This window comes from Solanum verrucosum, unplaced genomic scaffold (genome assembly GCF_900185275.1).
Source record: "Solanum verrucosum unplaced genomic scaffold, falcon-dt-bn FXZP01000102.1, whole genome shotgun sequence".
Taxonomy (NCBI): domain Eukaryota; kingdom Viridiplantae; phylum Streptophyta; class Magnoliopsida; order Solanales; family Solanaceae; genus Solanum; species Solanum verrucosum.
Genome location: NW_026019930.1, coordinates 3,061,852 through 3,088,699, shown reverse-complemented (window position 1 = coordinate 3,088,699; position 26,848 = coordinate 3,061,852). Strand labels below are relative to the sequence as shown.

Below are 26,848 nucleotides of genomic sequence, written 5' to 3'. Positions count from 1 at the left end.
ATTTGTATCTAGACAATAAATTTGGGTGTTGATTCTTTTGGCTTTTCTTGTATGCTATGAGCCATACATAGTTGTCCAAGTCTATTGTTTAGAAAATATATTCTTTGTCCAAAAGTATCTCCTTTTATGTTTTCTTTTTCATATTCTTCTCTAAAGTATTTAGCCCAAAAGCCTGGTAATTTTTGAAAATATTTTTCAAGGTATGGTAGCATTTCTTTGCTACTATCAAATATTTTGTAGTAATATTCTTCGAATTCACAGGTGTATTCTTGAATATAGCTCATTTTGCAGATTTGCAATTTTTCTAATTGTTCTTTTGCTATTATTCACAATTTTTCTCGATTTTGAGATGTGCTTCCTTCACCACCTAGGAATTCATTTCCTATGTATTGTACAAGGTTTCTTATTCCTTCTTGAAGGGAATTTTTGAATCCTTCTATGGTATGATTTTTGATGATTTCTTTTGCATCATCTGATAATCCGGTATGCCAATTGCTTACTTTACAGGTGAAAGTATTTATCGCAATGATGTATTTTTCTTCATCTATGTAATTTACTCTTTTTCCTAATAGGAAGAAAAGAAATATATTTTACGCCCATATATCTAGATCTAACTCTGGTTCTCTTTTACAATTTAGATCTAAAAATTGGGTTGATCCTACATCTCCCGTTAGGAGTCTGTTTGGCATATATTTGAATTTATTGTTATTAAAGTTTCTTTCTATATTTTCTGGTTGTAGATTTTCTTCTTTTAAGGTATGAGATCCTTCTCCTTCCTCAAACTTTCCTTGGGGTCCTCCTGTATCGCCTTTGTTCATAAGAACTTTTAATTTTTGATCTGAAAGATCAAGGTCTTCTAAAGTTATCAATAATATTCTAAGAGAAGATTTCTCACATATTCTTATAGAATATTACTCAGATGAAGGATATTACTCCGATGAAGGTTATTACCCCTAATAAAACAAATTGTTTTATGTGCAGGATGAACCCTCCTTAGATAACCAAGGGTCGAGGCAAGGGAAATAACCCACGAGGAAAGGGAAGATCATCCCTATGATCATTGTCAGGATCGTCATACGGATCCTCGTCCAACTCTCCAATATCCTGCCTTTAAATCAAATTTTGAAAATATATTGGCATCATATAATCTAGACAACAAATATTTTTTGTTGGGAATAGGATACCTAATCCACTTTAAATATTTATTCAAAGGTTTGTAATTGATAACCAATCTAGGAACACCACGTTCCCTTTCAACAACATTATTAACATAAAATGCAGTGCAAGACCAATGTGATTTCGAAGGTTTTATCAAACCCTTCTGCAACAAATTATCAATTTCCTTTTTGCAGAATTCAACCAATTCAGCATTCATCTGACAAGGACGAGATTTCGTAGGAATATCATTTTCAAAGAAATATTTTTCATAAGGAAGGGTAACAATATGCTTTTTCCAAGTCCAAAAAGCACTAGGATGATCAACACAAATATCAACAACAATTTATTCGAAAATTAGTTTAATTTTTTCCTGTACTTTGGAGGATTTCAAAGTGTCAAATATATTCATGCTACGCATTTCAAGTTGTAAAGAATCAACATGCTTTTGTTTCATATCAATTAAAACATTAATATCACGAGAAACAGGGTTAGTGATAAAAGTATAACTAATATCTCTACCTTCAGAAGTAGCTGAAAACCCTTTAGCATTTATACTAGTAAACAGATAAATGACATTTATAAAAGAAGTGTGTGTGTATATATATATATATTATACTAAAAGTGGGAAGCCACAAAAGTAAAAGTTGAAATATTATTTTACCCCTATCTTAATTCAAAATGTTATAAAATATCTGAGCAATTAAATAGTAAATAATAATTATATCATATTATATTAAATACTAAAAATGAAAAGATATTTTAAAACACATTTTAAGAATGTCTCTCCATTCTCCAACATAACTTTTGAGCTTTCTATAGAATTCTAGGCAAACTTTTGGCTTATAAATATCATGAGGTAAAATTATTATTGACGAATACATAAACTATTCGCCTTTCATAGCTCAGAAGAAAAAAGAAAATAATTTCATCAATTACAGAAAATGCTTAAGCGTGGAGATCGCAGATTAAGGTAGAAGGTTGTAGTGGAGTGTTCTCGTGCTTTCCGAAGGGTTTAGACTTAGTGGTGTCTGTCGTAGTAGTACTTTTATTCTTGTACAGTCTTTCTTTTGCTTTCTACCACCAATTATTTTTATGGTGTTTCGGTTATTGCACTTTTTGTTGTTATTGTTATTGTCTTGCGAATAAGATATATTTTGTCTCTACTTTTGCCAGTATTATCTTATTCTGGAGAAAAATATGATGCATACTTCGTTATACATAATTTGCAAATTATAGAATTTGTCAGTGCAATTACTTCCCTCTCATGGTCTGTGCCTTTTGTTTTTCCTCTTTAAACTTGTAGCTTCTGAATTCCCTATATGGATAACTTATTGATTCTATATTTATTTTCTATCTATAATCTATATGAATAAAGTCTTGCAAATGATGAGTATGCTTTATTTTTCTTCTATTTTTTGTGTGTTTTTTCTCTATTAGACTTCACCAATCTAATTTTTATGAATATTTTTTATCATTATCGCAAGTATGTATTGTTATTTGGCTCAAATTAGTCATGTGACTTTATCGGAAGCGTGTTAACTACTAAACAAAGTTCAAAAATTACCGATAATGACTTCAACGGAATTGATTTACCGATGGTAGCTTCATACAATGTGCCCCTCATTTGGTGTTTCTTGATGCACATTAAAAAATATTACTCACTTCACACGATTTGCATAAAATTTTAATTGTTCTAACGAATCTATAAAAATTCACATGGAACACACATGCGACGCACGTGTCCAGAGACTAGCATTATTATAAGTGTGAAGCTCCAAAGTGAAAAGTTGAATTACCATATTTCCCCTCTACTAAATTAAAATTTGATTAAATATAAATATTTTAATTACATAATGGTAGAATTTGAAGTCCTTAAGCCCTTTAATAATTAAATTATCATTTTCTTGATAAATGAGTACATTGATATTGCTTTTAATCGAAATCATAAATCTCAATAATGGAAGAATTTGAAAAGTTATGATATGAAAAGTCATTCATCACTTTAATGTAGAAATCAATTTCAGAATTAAAATTTGAATTTAAAGGTCATTTCCTAATGCTATTTAAGAACCAACTTACAAAGATGAAAGCTCACAATAGGAAATCAAATTAAGGAAATTGCACAATTCAAAATGAGAAGATAAGAGCGTTAGAAGTTGCAAGTGAGGATAACGAAAAAAATGCTAAAATTTGGTAATCAAGAAGAAAAAATAGCAGCGGAAAAAAAGAGAGTAAATTTAATACATGTGTAGTATTAAACAATAAACAGTCTTATGTTGATATGTTGTCTCTAACAATAACAAAATTTTCTTTTTAGAGCATGAAGACTTTCTTTGCAATATCCTCAACTTTTTGTTCTTGCTTTCTTTCTCCATTATAGAATTTTTCTTCCATGAAGCATTTAAAATTGTATGGGTGTTGGACTTGAAGTATAGATATCAATTTAAGGTATATGTAGAAATTTTCTTATTGTGCATTTAAATGAGAACCATTAATCATTTTTGTTATTCATTTTTGCACATACTAATATATCATATGCTTGGACCTAATAACATAAAAATGTAACTCATTATTTTAGTTACCAAACTAAATTTTGCTGGTTCATCAAATGTCTAATCATTTGACATACAATAAAGAAGTTATTTGAATACATTGATTGTTCATCTATTTTAAATTATATATATTTTTTGAATAGCTTGTGATACTGATTAAAATATGATTTTGACAAAAAATTATACCTTTCACAGGACTCACTTGCAAAGCACGTGTCCAGGACTAGACTCAAAACAAGTTTGTCTCGGAAGTCATTACATGTAGCGTTAGAAGTGAAGACCCATCTCAAACAGTGAATGTTGTGGAGCTGATCATTAAAACTGCAGGACAACCTAAAAATCATATTGGATCTACAGATGCCTCAAAATTGAAGTCTTTCCAAATGGAATTCTGTAAATAGTTAGGGCATCTCTAACCCAAATATCAAATTTTACATCAAAAGAAATATTTTTCTCTCTTCATTATTATTATATTATAATTTCTTATTTCATAAAATAAATTCTTTCTAAAACATTCACCATATATAATTCATATTATTTTCATTTGTAGTTATATCTAATTATAATTTATAGTAGAATTAACATAAATTTAATTTTTTTTAAAAGTCATATATAGAAAAATTAATTTATACAAAAGATAAATTTTATATCTAAAATTCATATTATAAAAATATTACGTAAAAATAATTAAATATACAAGAGATTTAATTAAAATATACAATTTATATAATGTTTAATTAAAAGTTTTGTATAATGAAATAATATTAAAATATTCAATAAAGTGAATTGGTGTGATGAATAATGTTACACCAAATTTGGTGTAACACTATTCACACACCAAAATGATGTAAAATTTGATGTTTGGTTGGAGATGTCTTAAAAACTGCAGGACAACCTAAAAATCATACTGGATCTACATATGCCTCAAAATTGAAGTCTTCCCAAATGGAATTCTGTGAATTGTTAAAACTACAGGATAACCTAAAAATCCTATTGGATCTACAGATGCCTCATAATTGAAGTTTTCCCAAATGGAATTTAGTGTGAATCACTAAGCTATTTGGTGATTCCCATTCTCTCTGAGACATAGAATATTCTTTGAATATATGTAGCTGATAAACGCTCAACACATGAATTCAACCATTAGTATAATATTGAAATCTACAAATTCACTACAAAGAAATCCAATTACAGATTTAATCTCTATTTTTGCATAAAAAATTAAATTACTATTAGGAGAATACTTAATTTTTTACCCGTACGAATATCATCGAAATGCTATACAAGTATAGAAATTCAATACGAAGATCATTGAGATACTATACAGAATCAAATCAAAGAAAGCGTGTGCCACCATTTTCCCTTGAGAACTAACAAATATACTACACAAAATTTTAGAACTTAATCTGCACTATGATTGTTCATAATAAATTTAGTTACGAAGATGATCGGAAATGGAATATACTTTGTCAATAGTGATGATTGAAGAATCAGCGATGTGCCGCCAGTTATTCTTCGAATCTTGAAATGATTAGCACAGTTGTTACAAAACTGATTTTTGTTGTTATGGAAAATATCACCATGGCTGATTCTGTAATGTTCTAAAAGACTTTAACTGAACTAAATTATTTCCCCATAAGACATTCCAGACATTCCAAACATAAGAGATTTTAGAGTAGATGATAAATTTTAGAGTTGAGTTAGATAATATTTTGAGAAGTTTGAAAATTTTGAAAAACTTATTTGGTTTTTCAATCAGACTATACTCCTAGTTAAGTAACTCAATGAGCGCCTTCAAAGAATTCATAGATATAGGAATCAAATAACTCATCATTGTTCATATACAGAAATCAAATAACTCATCAAATCAAAGAATACTTGCTTTTTGATGAAATCTAAAATGTCAAATACTTTTTTAATATCAAATATGCTGAAAAGCTCTAGTATCAAGAAGTTATAATGACTTCAACAATAAATGTCACATTCCACAGTGGCCCATGTGGAGGTTGTGGATGATTCTCGAGAAATATATAGATTTTTTACGGATGATTATAGAATTTACATAGAATTTCCTAAATGATTCTAGAGAAATATGAAAATTTCCTATAGAAGATTATATAATTGCATAGAAGGTCCTAAATATTCTAGGCATCTAGTACCTTCTAGCAAATTTACTTAAAATATAGGTATTTTATGTAACAATTTATTATTTGCATATTATCCTCTAAGTGGTCTTTTTGGGAATATTTTTGTTTTATTTCCAAGACAACGTAACTTTTACATATAGAACCAAACTCCATTAACTTTCTGCAAATTTATCAAAATTACTTTTATATGACTAGTAAAAGTTAAGTAATTTTATGATTAGGAAAATTAGTTTAATGACTTTTCTACAAACTAGTATGAATTCGATGATCTTATGTGAAATTAACCGCCACTCTCCTTCTATAAAACAATTGAAAGGGAGCGCGTATATTTTTAACTACTATAACTCAAATGATGTAAAACTATCTACTTTTACTTTATTTGTATTATGTAACCTCTTAACGAAGAGAATATAATTGAACCTTTCTTTTTTATATAAATAGTTTGTTTGGGAACAAGTTATTCCAAGATTAGTTATCTTTAGTAATAGTTAGTCAAATTAAAAGGTGCTTTTAAAGCTACTAATAATTTAAAGATGAAATTAATAATTCAGACCAAGTTTAAGAGTGTTTTCAATACTCTATAATAAAAATAGTGAGATAAACAATCTAAAGACTACATAATATCTCCAATTAAACACAAGATAAAATAATCTTATATCTTATTTTAAAATTATTATTAAACCTTATATCTCACATCAAACGATTACTAAATGCATAAACTAAAATCCATCAAAAAAATTGATTAAAATGTGGAGTTAGACCCCATAGCCAACAGTACGGGAAAGTTGTAGTTATTTATTATATAGAAGAGTGAAGACGACCAGGACGACCAGGGGCACTTTTGTCATTTTACCAAAATTATCAGCTTAAAACAATTGTACTTTCTACTGCAAAATTATTGAATTTCCCAAATACCCAACCAAGTTGCTATTATTATGATGGCCACGTGTACTTTCTATCATGAAAAGCATAAAAAATATCATAAGTAGTCGTACTATCTAAAAATGGTGGGACCCATTTATTAAATCAATTTATATTTCATTAACACCTTTACTTTTTGCACTAAAATAAATATAAAAAGAAACAAACATGATTTTAAATGTATTAAAAAATAAAAATATTTTAATTAAGGAGCATAAAAATAAAAATTAATAAATAAAATGGATAGATAAATAAAATGAAATTAAAGTAAACTAAGAAACTAACTAAATTTTTAAATAAATAGTTTTAAAATTTTGCGAATCAAATATTAAAGAGAAATAATAAGTATTTTTCATGTTCAATTTACGTACATTAATGATAAGAATATTTTGATAATAGAATATTTTAAATTTTAAGATTAATCAGATTGTTTACTTTATTTACTTAATATTGCTATTCTTTTGTTTGAAATAAGAAGTTAAGAATCGGAACACATGAAAAATCAATACATTAATTAGAGAAGTAAAATAAATTTAAGTAGATTAATATTTATAAAGAGATGACAAAACTAGCAAATGATTAATAGTAATTTTAAAAATTATGAATAAATTTTGGAATAAGATAAAATATCTGGATGAGGAAATCAATACGATATGTAATGATCTATGTATTAAAATATCATGCTAATTTAGCATTTAATTCTAAATAGATTTTTTTAAAACAAAGAAAATGCATTTATGTTTTCAGATTGTTTGAAATTTTTTCACTAAACTGATAAAAATAACAAAAATACTTGTTCCTATAAGTTATTGTGCATGAAAAAAGAGAACCAAAAACACATTTATATCATGCTAAAAAAATTATGTTCATTAAGACAAATTATGCATATATAGAACTTCATGTAATAGTGAAACATGCTTCTTAGTTCTTATTTTTATGTATGAGTGATAAATATAAAATATTAATCTCTCTGTTTTAATGTGTTTGCTCTATATTGACTTGGCATTAAGTTTAAGAAATTAAGGAAGATTTTTGAATCTTGTGATTTTAAATTTTAAATATGCGAAATATAGTAAATGTCTTTTAATCTTGTGATCTTAAATATGTTATGTGGAGTTGGAACTAAGAAAAGAAAAGGGACATTACTTTTTAATAGATTATAAAGAAAAATTCGACAGATTAATTGAAATGAATAGGATAGATTTCAAGATGATAATATATAATGATTCATGATTTTTATATAAGATATAATCCAATCTAACAGACAAATTAACTCTGAGTCCTACTAAATTTGTGTCTTATAGTAATAAATAAATAAATTGAATATTATACTTCAGAGTTTTACAACTTAAAAAATGAATCTACCCATCACTAATATCAATTATACTTTAAAATATTATTGGGTTAATTTAATTTAATATTTTTTATTCAGTATTCGATATTTATATTGGAGTTGCCCATTCGGATATAGAGCTCTCTATTAAGAATTTTTTTCATATCCAAAACTCAAAATTAAGATATTTAATTAAGGAAGGAGAAACACCATTCAATGCACTATATTCTTTGATGGTTATTTTTTGATATTTTTTAATACTAAATTTTTTACCAGGATCAATATTAATTAATGTTGATCAGAATGCTATAGAAATACCTTTTAATATTTGTCAAATAACGATTAACAATTGATTATATTGGGCCCGTATCACGGGCCTTAAGAATTTATTAATAATAGAGCCTCAATGGGATCTAACTCCACGTTTTAATCTTACTTCTTATCACTCCTTTCCCTTTTCCATTTCTTGAATTAGGAATCTTGGTCTGATTAGCTGACCCAATCTCCAAACCTACTCACACCACATATAACAAAACTAAATTGCCAATGCTATAAAAAAAATCTTAAATTAATATAGAGTAAATCATCTATGAGTAAATCAAACCAAATTTGGAACATGCAAGAACAAAATCCTACAAAAATAAAAAAATCTAATAAATAGCACTCAAGAACTGAAAACAAATACTCATTTGAAATTGAATGATAAAAGTAGGTATATTTATGATCATCACATACAATAAACATAAATCATTGAAGAGGAAAAACATATGCCAAAAAAAAAAAAGCGTAAAAAAGACTTACCAATTTCAGGGCTTGGAAGAGAAAGTAATAGAGAATAAAGAGATATTTCAGTTCCTTACACATGGATATAAAATGACTATAACTAATAAAATTGGGCCAGACAGAGCAAAAAATTAAAGCATTCACAGTACACTTTAGAATGCTTTTTGTACTACCATATGATGCCATGTTCGTCCCTCTCTTAGTCGCTTATATATAAGGGTAATATATTGGTGATGATATCAAAGAGGAAGAATCGAAGAAGCAGTACTCAAGTGAAAAGACTACTCAAAAACATGAATTGATTTAGTGAAAAAGAGTGCTCAATTATTGCTAGACATACCATCAGAGTATATAAATATCATTAGAGTAATATATATTCTGATGGAATTGAAGATGAAGAAATAATGGTTCAATGCAAAATAAATATATTGAGTTGAGTCCAATTTGAATAAATAGATTCCAAGTGTAGTTCTCCCAATATAAATTGGATTAGTACTTATGTTTAATTAGGTAATTTTGTTTAAAAAGGAACCTTAAACTTGTCGATCCCCTCCAAACCCTTACCAATTACCATCCTCCTCTGGTTATTCTTTCCCTAGAAGCCCCTTTGTAGTCTCTTCTTTAACTATTTATATGTCGAACTTGTCAGAATTGCCATGCGACCTCATTCGTACAGTTGCCGAGCGTGTTTAAGTGATTGAAGATTTTGTTGCTTTTGGTGCTGTTTGTATCTCATGGCGAACTGCTGCTACGAGAGATAATTTTGATGTATCCTCCCAACAAATTCCATTGCTTATGCTAGCAGATAAAGATGATGATTATCGAGAATTTTACTCTCTTTCCAAACACAAAGTTTCACGCATATTTCTCCCAGAAATTAGAGGGCGAAGATGTTTTCCATCAGAGGGAGGTTGGATGTTCACAGACTCATGTACAGGAGAATTTAACTTGTTTCATCCTTTCTCCCGTACCCAAATTCAACTTCCTCCACAAAATGCCCTAAAGGAGGCTTTACAGAAAGACGCAGAAATAACTCATTACATTATTGACAAAGCTGTCTTATCTGCCAATCCTTCTCTTACATCAGATTATGTTTTGGTGATTTCCGATCTTACATATGGTAGAGGTGATCTCGCCTTTTGGCGACCGGGAGACGTCAACTGGACTAAAATTGTCATGAGAAGAAAGGCTAGATTCAACAGTCTCTTTCACCATAAGGGGAAATTTTATGCTTTTAATTATGGTGGCGAGTTATGGGTTTTTGATGTTCCCGGCTGTAGCGTTCCTGAACCAATTGTAGAGCCGCACCGGCTTACTCGTCTGAAAGATCCAATATTACATCAACCGGATACTCAGTACTACTTTGTTGAGATATCGGGTGCACTATTATTTCTTATTCGATTTTTGAATAACACATATACTAGTGATTATGAAACCATTAAGTTTAAGGTATTTGAAATAGATGTAATCAAAGATCAATTGAACGAGATTAATACTTTGGGAGATTCAACAATTTTTTTGGGACGTAATGGAGCAACTGCTATGGTTACAGGGCTGAAACCTAATCACATTTATTTTACAGATGATGTGTTTGAGAGCTATTTCGCCTTGGAAGCAGGTAGTGGAAAAGATATGGGGGTTTACAATTTTGAAAATGGAAAGGTTGAATCTTTTTATTCTGGGGTGTCACTAAGTCCTGTTTGCCCGCCAACATGGGTTAACCCATCATTCGGATCATAATGCGGTTTTACTCACCATCATATGGCAGCTCATGAGATCTCTTTGTTTTGTTTTGTGTTTTTAGCTAGTTATTTATCATTGTTTTTAACAAATTATCATTATAAAGTTAAATTAATCTATTTATTTTCCTTCATTTTAATATGTTGTATGAATGTTATCATATTTAAGCAATTCTAGTTGTGATTTCTCAAAATGGTTGAGGCTTATGAGATTCAGTTTGCAGATATATATTTCATTTTTTACGACCAATTCTTGGCGACAGAATATGAATCCGGTCGTTAATAATATATCTATAACGACAAAAAAAAAATTTGTTGTTAAAAGTTAATTTTTAATTTAATCTCAGCGACCAAATAATTTTTGGATGTTAAAAAAGTTAGTATCCGGTTGTTAATTAAGTAATAAAGAAGGGCCCTCTTTAATTATTTTATAAAACAATATCACACGTCTCTCTACATACCCCACCCCTCTACATACCGCACTCCTCCCCTCCGTTTGGAACAACAAACACTAATATTGTCAAATTTCTGGGTTTGTTCGCTTTGTTGTTAGAGAAATCAGGGGCCTCTACAGTTAGAGAAAATTCAGGAGCTTGGAGGATATGGTGCTTCTCTCTAGTTCTGTTAGAGGTTTGGGGATTCTCGATTTCCATCTTCCGACATTTTATCAGCCGTACGTCTCTCTCAGTTCAAAATAATGAACTATAGTTTGTTGGAGGAAAATTAGCAAGAAGATAAGATCCAAAGCTTGCGTCAATTTCTAGGTTTGTTGAGAAAAATTAGTTGTGGGTTTCTCAGCTCCATCTATTTAAGGAAATCATGTATCTCTATTTTGATTGCAGAACACATTCTAATTTGCTGTAAAGAGAATCGTTCTTGTCTTCTTACTTCTAGTCGGCTTATGGGTCTGCTGGATGATTGAGTATTCTTCTCTTTGGGGTAAGTTTATGCTATTTTTACTTTGAATTGCTTTGTGGAATAATTAATTTTTCCAAATTCTGTAGTTTCCCTGATTTTTCAGTTTCCATTTAGGTTTGTTTTTTCTCTTTTTAATTGAAAACGTTTTTCTGCTTTATGCACTAGTGTAGTTTAGTCATATCCTTAATTAATGTGTGAACTGAATCCTTTAATATTTCTGCATCCATGTATTTTCGATTTCTTTTCTTATGGTTCAGGTCATAGAAAAACATAGTTGTCTCACTTCCTCTTTTGATAAAGTAAAGGATAAAACTGTGTCACTTATAATATGATTTGTTTGTACAGACTGGAGTTAACTTCTTTCTCTAGCTCTTAACAAATATTTATTTAGCTTATTCTTGCTCGACTTAACGTGTAACCTAATTGTGATTCATTGCATCCGAGTTCACCTTCAAAGTTACCATTTTGACTAGTTTGTTGGCAAGCATCAATCTGAAAAAAAGGATAGAGCTTGGACATTCTTTTTAACTTTGTCTTATTTGATGTTTGAATCTTGTCTAATCTCTATGGATAAGTGTGTCGTGATACTTCGATAGAAATTTTCTTGATGCTATTGTTTCTTTGCAATGATGTCATCGTATCTCTTCATTCATATGCCTCTCTTTGACAATGATGTACTCGATATTTGCTTGAGATAGAATCCATCTTGTCTTATAACTTGATTATGTAGGTGCCAAGGAGCTAAAAATTGACTTTTAGAAGAATCAAAATCACTTCGAGTTTTGGAATATGTTTGCATAGTATGTACTGAAGATCCATTATGGAATCATTCTCTAGTTCAATAGCTATATATCATAAGAAGTCTGTCCTGTAGCTATCTGTGTCTTTTTGAAGTTTGCTTTTACTTGAAAGCCAAATAACAATATATATAAATCAACCCATCATTACATATTTTGGCTATTCATTTTAGAAGGCAACAAAATTGATAACGATTTCATTTTGTTTGCTCTGTACATAAGTTTAGTATTTTTAAATGAAAATAGGGAAGGCAACAAGAAAGTTATTAATCTCTAACCTGAACTTTAATTATCAGTCCCTGTCTCTGTAAAATCTAGTCATAGGTCACTATGTATATCCTTGCAACAACTATTCCCTGAATCTGCTTGTCTCTGCTTAGAATTGGTTCATGTATTAACTGGTTTTAGGATTCTCTAAGACAACCAAATCACTTCTTAGTAGATGGTTATTGTTTTCCTTATCTGATGCATAGTGGATTCTCAAAGACAACCACAATTATAACTTATATTGTTGTGTTAAATTGACAGCGCCTCTTCATACTGCTTATCTTCACCTTGCTGCGACTAATAATCTGGAAACATTCTTGGAATTTCCATCATTTTAAAGGTAAGTTTGGATTCTTATAACTATGAATTTGTTTGTGAAATGCCTCATTTTTCTCAAATCTGAACTTGTATTGTATGATTCCATATCAGTTTCTTTTTTCTATTTTTGTGTCTGTGCAATTGAGCATATTAGTGGTAAGCATATATGTTGAATGTACTAATGTGAGAACTCTTGTTAGTATATTTGATTGAAAATAAAATGAGGTGAGATAATGATTGTTGTTATAGAAAAGTGATTTGCATCTCATTCTGTAAAGAATAGACTGCAACTGAAACTTGGAAGCAAGTTGTTGTTTATTGACTTGATAAGCAATAGGAAATAGGAAGAAAAATAGATTATCTTCATAATAAAGAATGGATTCTCTTAAGACAACCACATCAGTTCTTAATAGATGGTTATTGTTTTACTTATCTGATGCATAGTGGATTCTCTAAGACAACCACAGCTATAACTTATATTGTCGTGTTAAATTGACAGCTTCTCTTCATACTGTTCATCTTTACCTTGTTGCGACTAATAATCTGGACACATTCTTGGAATTTCCATCTCTTTAAAGGTAAGTTTGGATTCTTATAACTATGAATTTGTTTGTGAAACGCCTCATTTTTCTCAAATCTGAACTTGTACTATATGATTTCATATCAGTTTCTTTTTTCTATTTTGGTGTCTGTGCAGTTGAGCATATTAGTAGTAAGCATATATATGTTGAATGTCCTAATGTGAGAACTCTTGTTAGTATACTTGATTGAAAAAAAAATGAGGTGTGATGATGACTGTTATTGTCGAAAAGTGATTTGCATCTCATTCTGTAATGAATGGATTGCAACTGAATCTTAGAAGCCAGTTGTTGTTTATTCACTTGAATAGTAGTAGGAAATAGGAAGAAAAATTCTTGTTTAAGTGCACTAATACCACATATTAAATAACTGCCAAGTGAATAAGTATATTGCAAATAACAGTATTCATTATTTGTGCATGTAGTTTCATCTTTTCCATTTATCCTTAACTTGTCTCCTACTGTCTTGATTGTATTTCCACATTAATGAAATGAAATAGGCCTGCTTCTAGTTGGATTAATGTGCAAATGTGTGCCTATTGTTCTGTCTCTTGCGATAGCTTTTGTGAATGGAAACTAATATAGAGTATTTTAAGAGATTTTGGAGTATGAAAGTTCATTCTAAAAATTAAAAAGAGAGCTGAAAGATTGCTGCAAAAATGAATACAATGTAATCTTTTAGGACTGAAAGGTTTAGTGTAAGTAAATACACTGTATACAAGAAAAGTTAGATAGATAACATGATTTGAATCCTACTGTCTTCCGTTGTTTGTACAAGAACGTAGATTTATGTGGACGAACAACTGTCATTATCATACTTTTTGTGAGAAGAAGGTAGGCTCATAAAGAGCAGAGAAACTAATGCTAACTGTGATAGTTTCTGCTCGTGTATTTCGTCTCTTGCACTCTTCAATTGTTGTATTAGTATAGCTGTAATGAACCTTGATAATGCTAATTGACTTTTTTCGTGTTCTGAAATTTTGTACTTCCATAGCACCATACAGTAGTACTAGTAGTGTGCAGCAACAGTAACCATAGCTAACCCTCTTCCTAATTACATTTTGAACTTGCTGCATAACATGATTGGTATTCACATTTTGTTCTTGAGAATACTTCTTGTTCCTGGCCATCCAGATATTGTAAATAGTAGCTCTGTACACAGCATCCATAACCTCCTTGAATCTATTGCAATTCTTCACTTTAATCTGCAATAATGCACCATCCACACATCTGTTCTGTACTCTGAACTCAATCCAGGTTTGTATTGCATCACATACTCTCTTCAGCCAGTGACATTTAGAGAAGATATGTGTTACATCCTGTAGCCAGTTCCCATCACACAAAATACAAGTATTATTATCACACGATATGCCCATTCTCACCAGTCTTGCCTTAGTTAGCAGTCTGCCACGAACAACTAGTCATAGTATAAACCTATGCTTTGGTAATGCAATCTTATTCCATATCAGTTCAGTAGTTGGGAGCACTGGTGTATCACCTATTATGTCCACATAATCCCTGGATATTGATTATTTCATATTAGCAGTTAGACAATAATTGTTTTCATTAGGATATTGATTATTTCCTATTAGCAGAATTAGACAATAATTGTTTTCATTAGTGAGCCATACTTTGTTTTAGTTTGTGCAGTTGTTTTCAGTACAATTACTTGTTATCAAACTAATTCACTTGTTTGTTTTACAGCTCAAGAATTTCAAAGTGAAGAATTTATCATTCAAGAAAGTAAGGAGCAAGTTGAAGTTCACAAGGATTTTAAAAGACTTATCTTATGTATATATATGTTGCAAATTTTATTTTTTAAAATTAGGAGTTGATTAAAGTATTGATATACACAATTTGGATATGGGATATATAACTTTCTTTAGATTATTTTTATCGATGAAGATTTATATCAATTTAATTTTTATTTTATTTTTGGATGTGTGAAATTATTGTTAATATTTTAGTTTAGTCGTACAATATTCATAAAATCAGAAATTTAGATGTGGTATTTTAGACTGTTTTATGAATGGCTTATCGAAAATATTTTGAAATGACCATTAGCGACGAAAAATCTCAACAACATACAATTAAGGAAAGGTGTTTTGGTCGTTAAAAATACATGTATTGGTTGGATGTGAGTTGCTCCCAATGATTTTTAACAACCGGATTTTTTAATTAGCATAGGGAAAATGCAGTCGCTATTGAAGGACATATAGTGACTGGATTTTATGTCGACGTTAAAAGTTTATTTAGCGACTGGACAGAAACCCGTCGCTTAACTTTTAACGTCGGAGCTTTTAACAATGGGAGACGTTAAATACCTTTAGCGACCGGATTAGGACTTTTAACAACCAAATGTCCCCTCGCTAAAGGTCATTTTTCTTGTAGTATATTAACTCTACATTTGATTCTTGCATCCCATTTTGTTAGTTACAAAGTTTAGTAATTTGAATGAATTTGCTTTGATCCATGCTTCAATTGTAAACTACAGTAGTTGGTAAGTATCATATTAACAACTGAAACTTTTTTAATAATTGATCTTACTAACAACATCCTAAGATTAAAATCTTGTAGACATCTATAGTTTACAAAGATAAGTCTTTTGCTTTCCTTATAAGCATCTATGAGTTCTTGTTCTCCTGATTGTTCTCTGTTCCTTCCTCATTTTCTGCCTTGCTGGCTGTCTAATGCATCCATAGACCCTGCCATATGTATCTAACTTCTTTTTTTGCAAATTATCATGAATTTAAGCATGCAATATGTACTGCAGTCCATCCACATCCAAGCCACTTTTGATGGTGCTTTTGTTTTCCTTATCGGTAAGTCCTCTTGCAGTTGTTCCCTAACTATTTCTCTTTGCAAGCTATAGCGTGATCTTACTGAAAACTACTATCCCTATTTCCATCAATTGCAGGTTACCGCTCTGATTAACATGCTTGAGGAGTTCTATCAGTTGATTCACTCTACTAATCTTCCCGTCATTGCTTCTCCTTTATACTGGAATTCCCAGTTCCCTCCACATAGGTACTCTGCTCTAGTGCTTTCATTGTAATCTCCAGCCCATATATCTTAGTGAATGTACTTTCCATGTAATGTTCATATTTTGTTATTACCAGATATTTTCTCTTTTTCCATTGCCTGTATTTTTTTAAAAATTTTGTCCAAGGATTCCTCCCATGGGCTTCCGATATTATGTTTCTAAACTGTGAATCCATAAGTTGGACTAACTGGTAAGTGCACCAGTCATTTCCTTTTACCATATTTACTTCTGATCACTCTTTCCAATAAGTCTTCTCTAGCTACCATCTTTAAGTCTCTAAAGCCATTTAAATTGGAGACTCTTATTGTGTAGTCTCAAATTCTTTACTTGGAGAACGTCTTCTCTTTTGCTATTCATGCCATATCATTAGGACCAATAAAACCCAAGTCCGTGACTTCACAATTATCCATACAACAACTAAAGTCCAGGCTATTAGTCATCCTGTGAGGTCTGCCCCCGAATTTCTCATCAGGTTCAAGAATGACATTAAAATCACCAGTGATACACCAAGGACCTGTGGCAACTTGATGAACTCTTTCTAAATCAGCCCAAAGATCTTTCCTCTCAGCAGATGTGCACTTAGCATACACAGCAGTAACAAATACATCGCTGCTAATGTTAGCATGGTGCATTTTGATAGTAATTTGTTGATCTGAGTTGTCAATTACAGAAGTCTGATATTGCCAGTCCACAACAGCCATATTTTCCCATTAGAGTTAGCAATACAGTGTTGATATCCAAGATATCTCATGTACATTAATATTGTTCATGATCAGGAAAGGCTCCGAGAGAGCCACAAAATCCACTTTGTAATACTTGATCAGCTTCTTATGTCTGGGTAAAGCATTTTTGGTTCTCACTCCCCTAATGTTCCAGTAAATGACACTAAACATAAAGGTTATTGAGACTGATTTGTTGTATCCCTAGCCTTGGCAGGGTTGTTACCATTTTCCTTGCTCATCTTGTCATACTTCTTGTTTTTGTTTTTTCCTTTGATAACTGGAGAAAAGCCTTGATTGTCAACGTCCTCCTTGTAATGCATTTCTGTTTGTATGTGTTCATCAGGAACCATAACAGTGACTCTATTAGGAGATGTGACCTCTAGTTGAATTTCAGCATGTTTTCTGTTCCTCCCTCTCTTCTCTTGATTTTTTATCTGCTCATCGCTTGATCTCGTTTCAATTTGTGGTGTTGTTTCTTTTATGATCTTGCCAACTTTGTCATGGTTTGAAACTTGTTCAGCATTTAGGGCAGTCACTAATTTGTTGTTGGATTTGTCCCGGTTTGAAACCTTTCCAGTGTCGAAGTCAGCTACCAAGTTATTGTTGACTCTGTCTTGGTTTAAAACAAATTTGGAGTTGAGGTCAACCACCAAATTCAATCCCGGCATGGCATTGATAACAGAAGTTAAGCTCTCAGAACTTTGAATCTTGTTAGTGTTATCAACAAATGTATCAGTACCATTAATATCGTCAGTTTTGTTTTCTTGTTCCTTGGCAGATTCTTGAAGACTGTTACCACAGGTGCTAGCTTCGGCTTCATTGATCTCACCATTGTCATCCTTTCGAACCATCTCCTGATTATTCTCATTGTGCTCCACAACTTCTACGTCTCTTTTCTTTTGCTCAACTTGCTCTTTGTTGTCGTTATTTTCTTTAGGAGTATTCCCATCGTCCTGAGTACCATCATTATTTTCAGAAAGGATAGTTCTTTTCTTGCTCTTAACAGTGTGTTGTACTGAACGTGGTTTGACAATGACTTTGGATATTTTCTTAGACATTTTTTTTTTCTAGCTTTGCCTTCTTTTTTTGTTCCATCTCTGATGGAGGGATTTTCTGTGGCAGAGATCATCTGGTTATTAACCTCATTGATAGTACTACTTCTTGTGCCTTGGTTGACTGTCTCCTTTTCCTCATCATCTTTGTAGTCATCTATACCAGCTTCATGAATGTCCTCATGGTCCTGCTTTGTAGTATTATCAGTAGCAATTTGCTCCTTATTATTTTTAAACTCTTCCTCTTTTTCTTCAGCTTGCTTCTTCCTTTCCATCACTCTACATTTGATCATCAAGTGGTCAAGTTTTTTGCAATGCTTTGGAATGCCCTCGAATTCTTATTTTTGCTCATAGCCAGTTTGAGGAGAGTTTTCATGAGTCAAACCAACATAGACAGATTGCTTTAACAACTCTATTTTGACACGCACTCTGGCCATGCTCAGCCTTGTTCTTCCTCTAGTGGCCGTATCCATTTCCAGGGGAGTTCCAACCACACTGACAATTTGTTTAACAAAATGCCATGTGTGTAGATGGAATGGAAGTTTAGGGAGGAGTAGCCATACCGGAGCAATAGAAAGGTCCTCCTGTGGTCTCCTTTGTTGCTTATTTAGGTACTAGTTTTCTTTCAAATTTGCTGGCACTTTGTGAATCTTGTGCACCTTTAAGTCCCTTGGTAGTTGGTACAAAGTACATACTTGCTTAAGTGGTTTCCTTGGATATTAATTTGGTATATGATGCTCTTTATTTTTCAACTCTGGCGTCTGCTGCAACAATTTTCGAACTTGCAGTAAGCTAGAGTTCTTTCATTGTTTCCTGAATCTTCTGAAAACCCAAGTAAGGGCACACTATTTTTGAGAAAATTTAAATTGAATCACCTTGATCATTTCTGCATGACATTAACATGCCTAATTTTTTTGGGGAACCTTTGTGTTTTTGGAAATATTCTTGCTCTCAAGTCTTAAGGGAAAAAGTTATCTAATGGAGTAATTTTTTTTTTTATAACAGTGGTGTTGGGCCAGTTTGCGCGCACCTCGACTAATTCCACGGGATACATGTCACCTCCCACTAGCAACATATACCAGATAACTTTGTCCACCAAGACTAGGACATATGCATGGAAGAAATCACCTAGTGTTTTTTTCTCTGTTGGATTTTGAACCTGAGACTATGGTTCTCAACCACTTCATTGACCAGTATTCTAATAATTATAAGCCAAGTATATAGCAACTACGCTTCAATCAAAAGCTAGCTTTATATGTATTATCTTTATCAAGAAGTTTAAATGTATGACATCACTGTCGATGTTATGAAGTTGAGCTTTAAGGTCAATGTATTTTAAAGCTGTCCAATCCTCTCCTGCATCAGTGCAATCAAAATCTCTCAAAGCAGTGAATAAGCTATGACCTTACTTAGGAGTCTAGCAATTGGGGAGAATTCTAATGCTGAAATGGAAGCCTGAGTCCCAATAAGATGAGCTAAGCTAACAAAGTGTTTGGCTTTGGATAGGAAGAGTTCCAACTTGAATTGTTCAGAGATAGAGACATTTTTTCAGATAGGGTGAGCTGATGTCAACTTTAACTGCATTGTTTAACAGGTGTATAGAACAATGCTACAGCAGTTATTATGTGCATTTTTTTATTTCTTGCTTACAGTAAGGACTTTTTGCTTCTATTTAATAGATGTTTGACTCCAAGAATGATGAACTAAAAGACATTGGTGAGTTTATCCGTGCATGGAGCATATTCCACCCTGATGCTTCTGAAGCAGAGAAACAACCATATGCAAATTAATTCTGTGTATTTAGGCATGTTTATTGCATTAGTCTTTGTATGAATAAATCATAGATGTGCAGCTGCAAGTGCGGCAATGAACCTTTTCTATCTGATGCTTCATTGCTTTTAAACTATATGACATATGCAAACAGGCTCTTATTGGACATAAAGTGAAAATAAGTATGATATCTGATGAAAGAAGATAAACATGTAATTTATTTCAATTGTGCTTTTTTCCCTTTAGGCATCAGGTGAATGAGATGACAATGGTGCAACTGTAGAAGTCAGGCTTGGAGCTTTCTGATGATTAGGAGAAGTCGATCCGTTCCAAATGTTCCAGATAAGACAATGGCGAGTTTGTTCGTGCATTCAGTATCTTTCCTTTGCAGCTCAGTTATTCAATGCATTTATGACTTCTGAAATCCAGTTGCAAACAGGTGACAGTGCGTCTCTTATGACATGATCATCACATAAACAGAAACAATCATCATCAACTGGAACGTGTAGCCTTTGGAATCTTTCCTTAATCCTTAGTGAGTAGCTTGTTTTGATAGGCAAGCCAAACTATCACCCTTTGCCTTGGCAGCATCATTGAACTCCACATCAGATCAGCCTTCTTCATTTTAGTCATAGTTCCCAGCATAGCTAAGAAACTACAGTTCACTGAGTAGGTCCCCTTAGGAGTCAGTTTATAATTCCCCCTGTGGTACCAGTTGAGCATCATCTATGACAATAACAACAACATATCCAGTGTGTGCAGATCTTATCCCTACCTCGGGGAGATAGAGAGTTGGTTTCCCAAAGACCCTCGACTAGTTGAGAATTCTTTAAGAGAATTCAATTTCTTCCAATACCAACTACAATCCTGTGGTGGTGTGTGATTCCAAATGTCTCCAGAAGCTTTGATATATTCATCCATTTAACCCACAACATATCCTTTTTGGTTGTCAGTTACCACAAAAACATACCCACTGAAGCAATGTTTTATGCCCTGCAACTCTTGATATTAAGTCCTCCATACATTTTGGGTACACAGATCTTATCCCGGGATACTAGTGCCATATTCCTTCTATTCTCAGTACTTCCCCATACGTAAGTCTCTACATTTCCTGCTCACCTTTCAGCACACTTTTTGGGGCAGAATAAACACAGCACCCCAAAAGTTGTAGGTAGAAAGTAACACTGCATTTAGTTTTTGCAGCCTGCCAGCATATGATAAATTCTTGGAGTAAGTATGATTTGTTCTGAGTATCTTATAGGACAGAGAACCCTGTGCATGCTAATATTCTGTCCTGATCCTCAGCCTGCTGAGAATATGTTGGACTTGTTAAGATTGGCAACCAGCTCTAGCACAGCACTATCTAGGTTATGTCTTCCTGTTGTAGTGCTTCAAAAGGTCATGAAAAATAAGAACATTTTGAATTAAGGATCTCCACTGGCAGCCAGCAAGAGCTGTATTGCTTTCACATTAACATCTCATACAGTGTGGTTGGCGCTTCCTCATTTAAAAGTGCTTCAGCTTTGGTCTGGCCTTCATTAATATCAATGAATAAAAAGAAGTTGTTTAATAGTAATTAATACGTATATATAATGTATTTTTCAATTCCTTTATATTCTACTCCTCTTTGGCACTGTCACGGGATTATAATAATGTAAAGCAAACTAAAGTAAGTATGAAAAGAGAATGACAGCGTATAAAATATAGCAATTACCACGGAACCATTAACAACAACAAAAATTAGTGTAATAATTGAAATATCATTAAAAACATATGGTGATAGAAGTAGCGAAAGCAAGACACAATAAGAATGCAAGAGAACACTTCATTACCTACTAACCTTATTCGCGACCTCCACACCTTCCTGTCTAAGGTGGAGTTGCGTCATGTCATATCTAATAGCCCTCTCCTCAATATTTTTTCAACCTACCTCAACCTCTACTCATACCCACTATATCCAATCTCTCGCACCTACTTATTCGAGCATCTTCTCTTCACATGTCCAAATCATCTCAATCTTGCTTCCCTCCTCTTCTTCATAACTAAGACCATTTCCACCTTTGCTTGGATATCTTCACTCTAATTTTATCGATTTTAGTATGCGTACTAATCCACATCAGCATCCTTGTTTCTGCTTTTCTTCTTTCTTTCCCAATGAAAACATGACAGGTAAACAATTAAAAATAGTACTAGCTAGAGTCTGCACGCCCTTATAATGTTTTCACTAAAATAACATGCCGGAAGGAAATCCAATGTAGAGTCAATATTTGTAATCATCTAGACAAAGCACAACTAGAATTGCTTAACCATGATCATAATTCATAACCTTCGTACAACATATTAAAATGAGGGGAAATAAATAAATCAATTTAACTTTATAATATGATAATTTAGAAAAATAAATAAAATAATAAATAACCAAACTAGAAAAACAGAGAGATCCCAGACTTAGTGACACCACAAAAAAAATAAAAAAAATCAATCTTTTCAGTTCACCTTCGATTATATCTATTTCAAATTCAATGTTTTTTTTTTCTGTACAAAGTAAAGTCCGCCAATTACATTGCTAATGAGTTAGAGATTAGATTTTAATTCTAAACAACATGGTTCATGATGGGTCGCTGTTTCTTTCCAAGCCGACGCTCTAATTGGACTGAATTGTCACACTCGCATACTGCTGGGCTGAATTTTATAGTTGGGCTGATTACCGCGGCTTTGGACCAAACTAACCTCCATCCAAGCTCTTCCAAAGTCATCACGCTTTGATACATTATATTTAAGATAAATTACACCCAATTTAACTTGCATGTGTCATATACATATTTCTAGCGAAATAAATGTGGCATGAAAGATAATTTTGAAAAATAAAGCGAAAGCACCTAATTAGACCCTGAACTAGTGAAATTATGTTGTTTGCTCATTAAATTACATCATTTGAGTTGTACGTAAGACTATATACTTAAAAGGTTCAAAAATGTAATCTATCTACTTTTACTTTATTTGTATTATGTAATCTTTTATTTTTAACAACGAGAAATGTAATCAAACCTCTTGATCATCATTCATCAATACATATAAGTTATTCTATCACTATAATATAATTAGTGAGAAAACAATCTAAAGACTACATAATATCTCCAACCAAACACAAGATAAAATAATCTAATATTTTAAATTTTAAAATTATTAAACCATATATCTCACGCCGAACGATTACTAAATGCATAAACTAAAATCCATCGAAAAAATTGATTAAAACGTGGAGGTAGACCCCATTGCCGACAGTACGGGAAAGTTGTAATAATAATAGAGCCTCAAAAAGACTCCACGTATTCTTCAATACACAAAAATATCTCTCTCATTGGGACCTTCTTATCACTCCTTTCCTTTTCCATCTCTTGAATTAGGAATCTTGGTCTGATTAGCTGACCCAATCTCCAAACCTACTCACACCAAATATAACAAAATTAAATTGCCAATGCTATAAAAAAAAAAATCTTAATATTTATTTCACTATATTTGGGATAAATAACGCATGTAAATAATGTTCTTTCAGAAAAAGGCTCACTAATAATGTTCTCTCGATTTGAGGCACAAAAATCTAAAGAGTCGAACCGTCCAAACCACACAATTTTTCTAATTATAATTTATTATAATATAAAGGTGCCATTTTCTTCTCTCTTTCCCACTGAAAACATGACATGTGTTGTATCAAAAGAAGTCAAAAGAAGAGCACTAGCAGAAAATACTCCCTCCATCCCAAAAAGATGGTCTCCGCGAGAATTAAACTAATTCAAATATATTTTTTTCATTCAATTTTATTTGTTATGTTACATTTTTTAAAAGTCAATTTAATTAATTTTAATGTTAAATTAGATTACATTAATTTGATTTTAAACAAAAAATTTAGCTATTAAAAAATTATATGAAAAATACTATAAATTACAATTTTTTTGCATATCAATATAATGAAAAAATACATCATAAAATATTAATTAAAATTTTTATAGTTTGACTCTAAAAAAAGAAAACCATGACAATTAAAAAGTATCTTCAATATTTTTTCAAAAATAAAATTGAAATATTTAGAAACTATAACAATTCAAAATATTTCAAACGTAATTTGACGGTCCAAATAATAACTAAGACAATCCTTTGCAGCCACAACACAAGTGACTCGTGGCACTAAAATATCTCTTACACAAGCACTGTGACGGTCGCGTCGGTGAATATTTTTTGTTTCTTTAGTGAAAAAAATTAAATCTAAAGTGGGGTAAATTCTGTCTGCATACTTTACAGAGTTATTAGAATATTCAAACATACACATCCCTATTTTCCTATGTATATATGTGTCAATATCACTAATTCAACTGCTTTAGTGAAACCCCACATCAAGACTCAAGAGTGGAAGGAACACATCACTCCTTTATTAGTCTCTAGTCATTACATTCTTTATTGCAACAAAGAGCACTATAAACCCTTTAATTTTCAACCAAACATAGGAGTAGAGGGAGAGGAGATGGAGGATTTGTGGCAAAAAATGGTCTTTCCGGTTAGACGTGTTTGGGGTGCTGTTTCTGCTCGTGTCAAGCCTCGTAAAGATGGTTAGTCATAAAAAAACTTACTCGCATTCGGTGTTTTTCTTACTCTTGATTTAATGAACATATAGGAAGAAGCTACATATGGATGAATTAGTTTTTTTAAACTTCTACCCCTGTTTTTTCTACAATCTAACTTTTTAAAGACGTGTTTGTTTCAGACACGGTCACATAAATTGAGACGGAGGAATATAAGTTATCACTAAGCTAGGGTAGAAGAGAAACTTGTAATGCATAAATTTTGGCATGCAAAGAAATTGGACAGTCTTAAGGAACAGAGTGAAAAACATAGAGATAGTAGCTTTATGGATTACTTACTTTTGTTTACATCAGGTGCTGGATTATTGAAGCTTCAAGGCGATATACAGTCCTGTGGATATGAGGATGTACAGGTGATGTGGGAAATGCTTGGAGGGACGGAGTCAGAGTTGACATCTCGGCACATTAAGCGTAAAACGCCAACAGTTGTTTAGGAATTTTGTACGGTTCAACAGCATCCTCCTCTACAGATCACACCATTAAGAGATGGTATGCTGCACTGCAGAAATAAGAATATCTGAAGAGTGAAGAGATGTATGTTACTTATATTTCTCAATCCCCGGGTAGATATGGGGACTTTCATGACAACATTATCAGTTGTAAATATACCATCGTCCTGATGATGTAAGAAAATTCGGCACTAAATAAAGAAAAAGAACTATGAAGAGCTCATCTTTTTCTTACTTTCTTTGCTTAAGTCTGAAATGCAGATACAAAAGAATACTACAAGAATGAAACTCATACCCGTTTTGGTGGCCATATAGACACAACTCTAATAAATTGGAGGCAATGTTATCCAAACAGGCCCATCCACAAGTTCACATCTGAAAAAAGAATCAAATCAATATTATTTCTTAGATGGACCATAAATAACAGAATTTTTAATGCGCAGCGCCAGGCACTGTTGTGCTGCAAATCACCACTGAAAGGTCGATTGTATATGCTATGGATTATGGAGTCCGAAATCAAAAGAGCAACAAATTTTTTCGAAAATTCTAAAAGGGCATCTCAATTAATTATGAAATCAAAAGGATAACAATTTTTAACGCTATGTAAATTAGGTTTTCTAAAATGAGGCTGAAATTCCAATGAGCCTTACAAGGCTCAAATTCCAATGAGCCTTGTAAGACTCAGCCGCCAAAGAGCCTTGCAGGTTGTTATTTTAAAAAAATATATATATATTCTCATTTTATTTTCTTGTTTGATAAAGTCTAATAATAATACATAGTAGTTGATATGATGCATAAAGATAGTTTAGATCTTATTACTAGCCATTACTTTGTGGCTTTTCAAACGAACTAAACCCAATAGTTTAGACCTTATTTACTACTTAGTTGATAATTTTTTTTCTTCAACTTTTTTTTATGTGAAATTATAATTTGGTTTATTCACTTGCAGAGTGATAAAATTCAGCCTTCTTTAGTCATACTTCATTTTGGTGGAAATGCCTTATTGATGAATATGTTGAAAACATGAGAAAAATTATACTTCATATCAAGGTTAAAAAAAACAATATACTCTTTAAATAATTTATAGTAAACATGAACCATGCATATATGCATTCGTCCAAAAGCTTTGGTATCCACCAGAGGGCTGAAGGTGAATATAGAGAAAACAAAAGGTTGATTCACAGAAAACATCAGAAGTCCAAATACTGTCTTTTTCCAGGATAATGAAGCTCAGGGTTAGCAACTACTTCCTCCGTTTCGAAAAGAATATCCTGATTTCCTTTTTAGTCTATTTCAAAAAGAATGACCTCTTTCCTTTTTAGCAACACTTTAACTTCAACTTTCCACGTGGCATGTATAAGGCCACAAGATTAAGGACATTTGGTACATTTGACATAACTTTAATTTAGAACCACAAGATTAAAACGTCTTCTTTCTTTTCTTAAACTCCGTTCCAAGTCAAACTAGACCATTTTTTTTTAAACGGAGGGAGTACAATATAATATTCAACCATTAAAACTTGATACTGAAGCTCCATCATTTAGTAATGTGATTGCAGAGTAATACCACAGGAAGTGTTAATGTAGTCTTCATTCTTTCACGTGCATTCTAAAATGATGGATGACAGGACATTACTATAATATTATCTATTCATTCAGTCATTT

General features: G+C 32.0%; 3 protein-coding genes across 3 annotated transcripts; 2 read left to right on the top strand and 1 right to left on the bottom strand.

The window, feature by feature from the left end:
- The first annotated feature begins 9,501 nt into the window (after positions 1-9,501).
- LOC125828742 (probable F-box protein At1g65740) lies at positions 9,502-10,855 on the top strand. The gene has a single exon (XM_049508078.1). It carries the CDS (start codon positions 9,690-9,692, stop codon positions 10,632-10,634), a length of 945 nt encoding a protein of 314 aa, XP_049364035.1. The 5' UTR covers positions 9,502-9,689; the 3' UTR covers positions 10,635-10,855.
- A 6,597-nt stretch (positions 10,856-17,452) lies between these two features.
- On the bottom strand, positions 17,453-18,981 carry LOC125831874 (uncharacterized). The gene is made up of 2 exons (XM_049511010.1): positions 18,944-18,981; positions 17,453-18,516 (listed from the first exon to the last, which is right to left on the bottom strand). Exon 2 carries the CDS (start codon positions 18,332-18,334, stop codon positions 17,453-17,455), a length of 882 nt encoding a protein of 293 aa, XP_049366967.1. The 5' UTR covers positions 18,335-18,516; positions 18,944-18,981.
- A 5,495-nt stretch (positions 18,982-24,476) lies between these two features.
- LOC125828909 (uncharacterized) lies at positions 24,477-25,412 on the top strand. The gene is made up of 2 exons (XM_049508221.1): positions 24,477-24,702; positions 25,030-25,412. Exons 1-2 carry the CDS (start codon positions 24,618-24,620, stop codon positions 25,167-25,169), a joined length of 225 nt encoding a protein of 74 aa, XP_049364178.1. The 5' UTR covers positions 24,477-24,617; the 3' UTR covers positions 25,170-25,412.
- Positions 25,413-26,848: the final 1,436 nt, after the last annotated feature.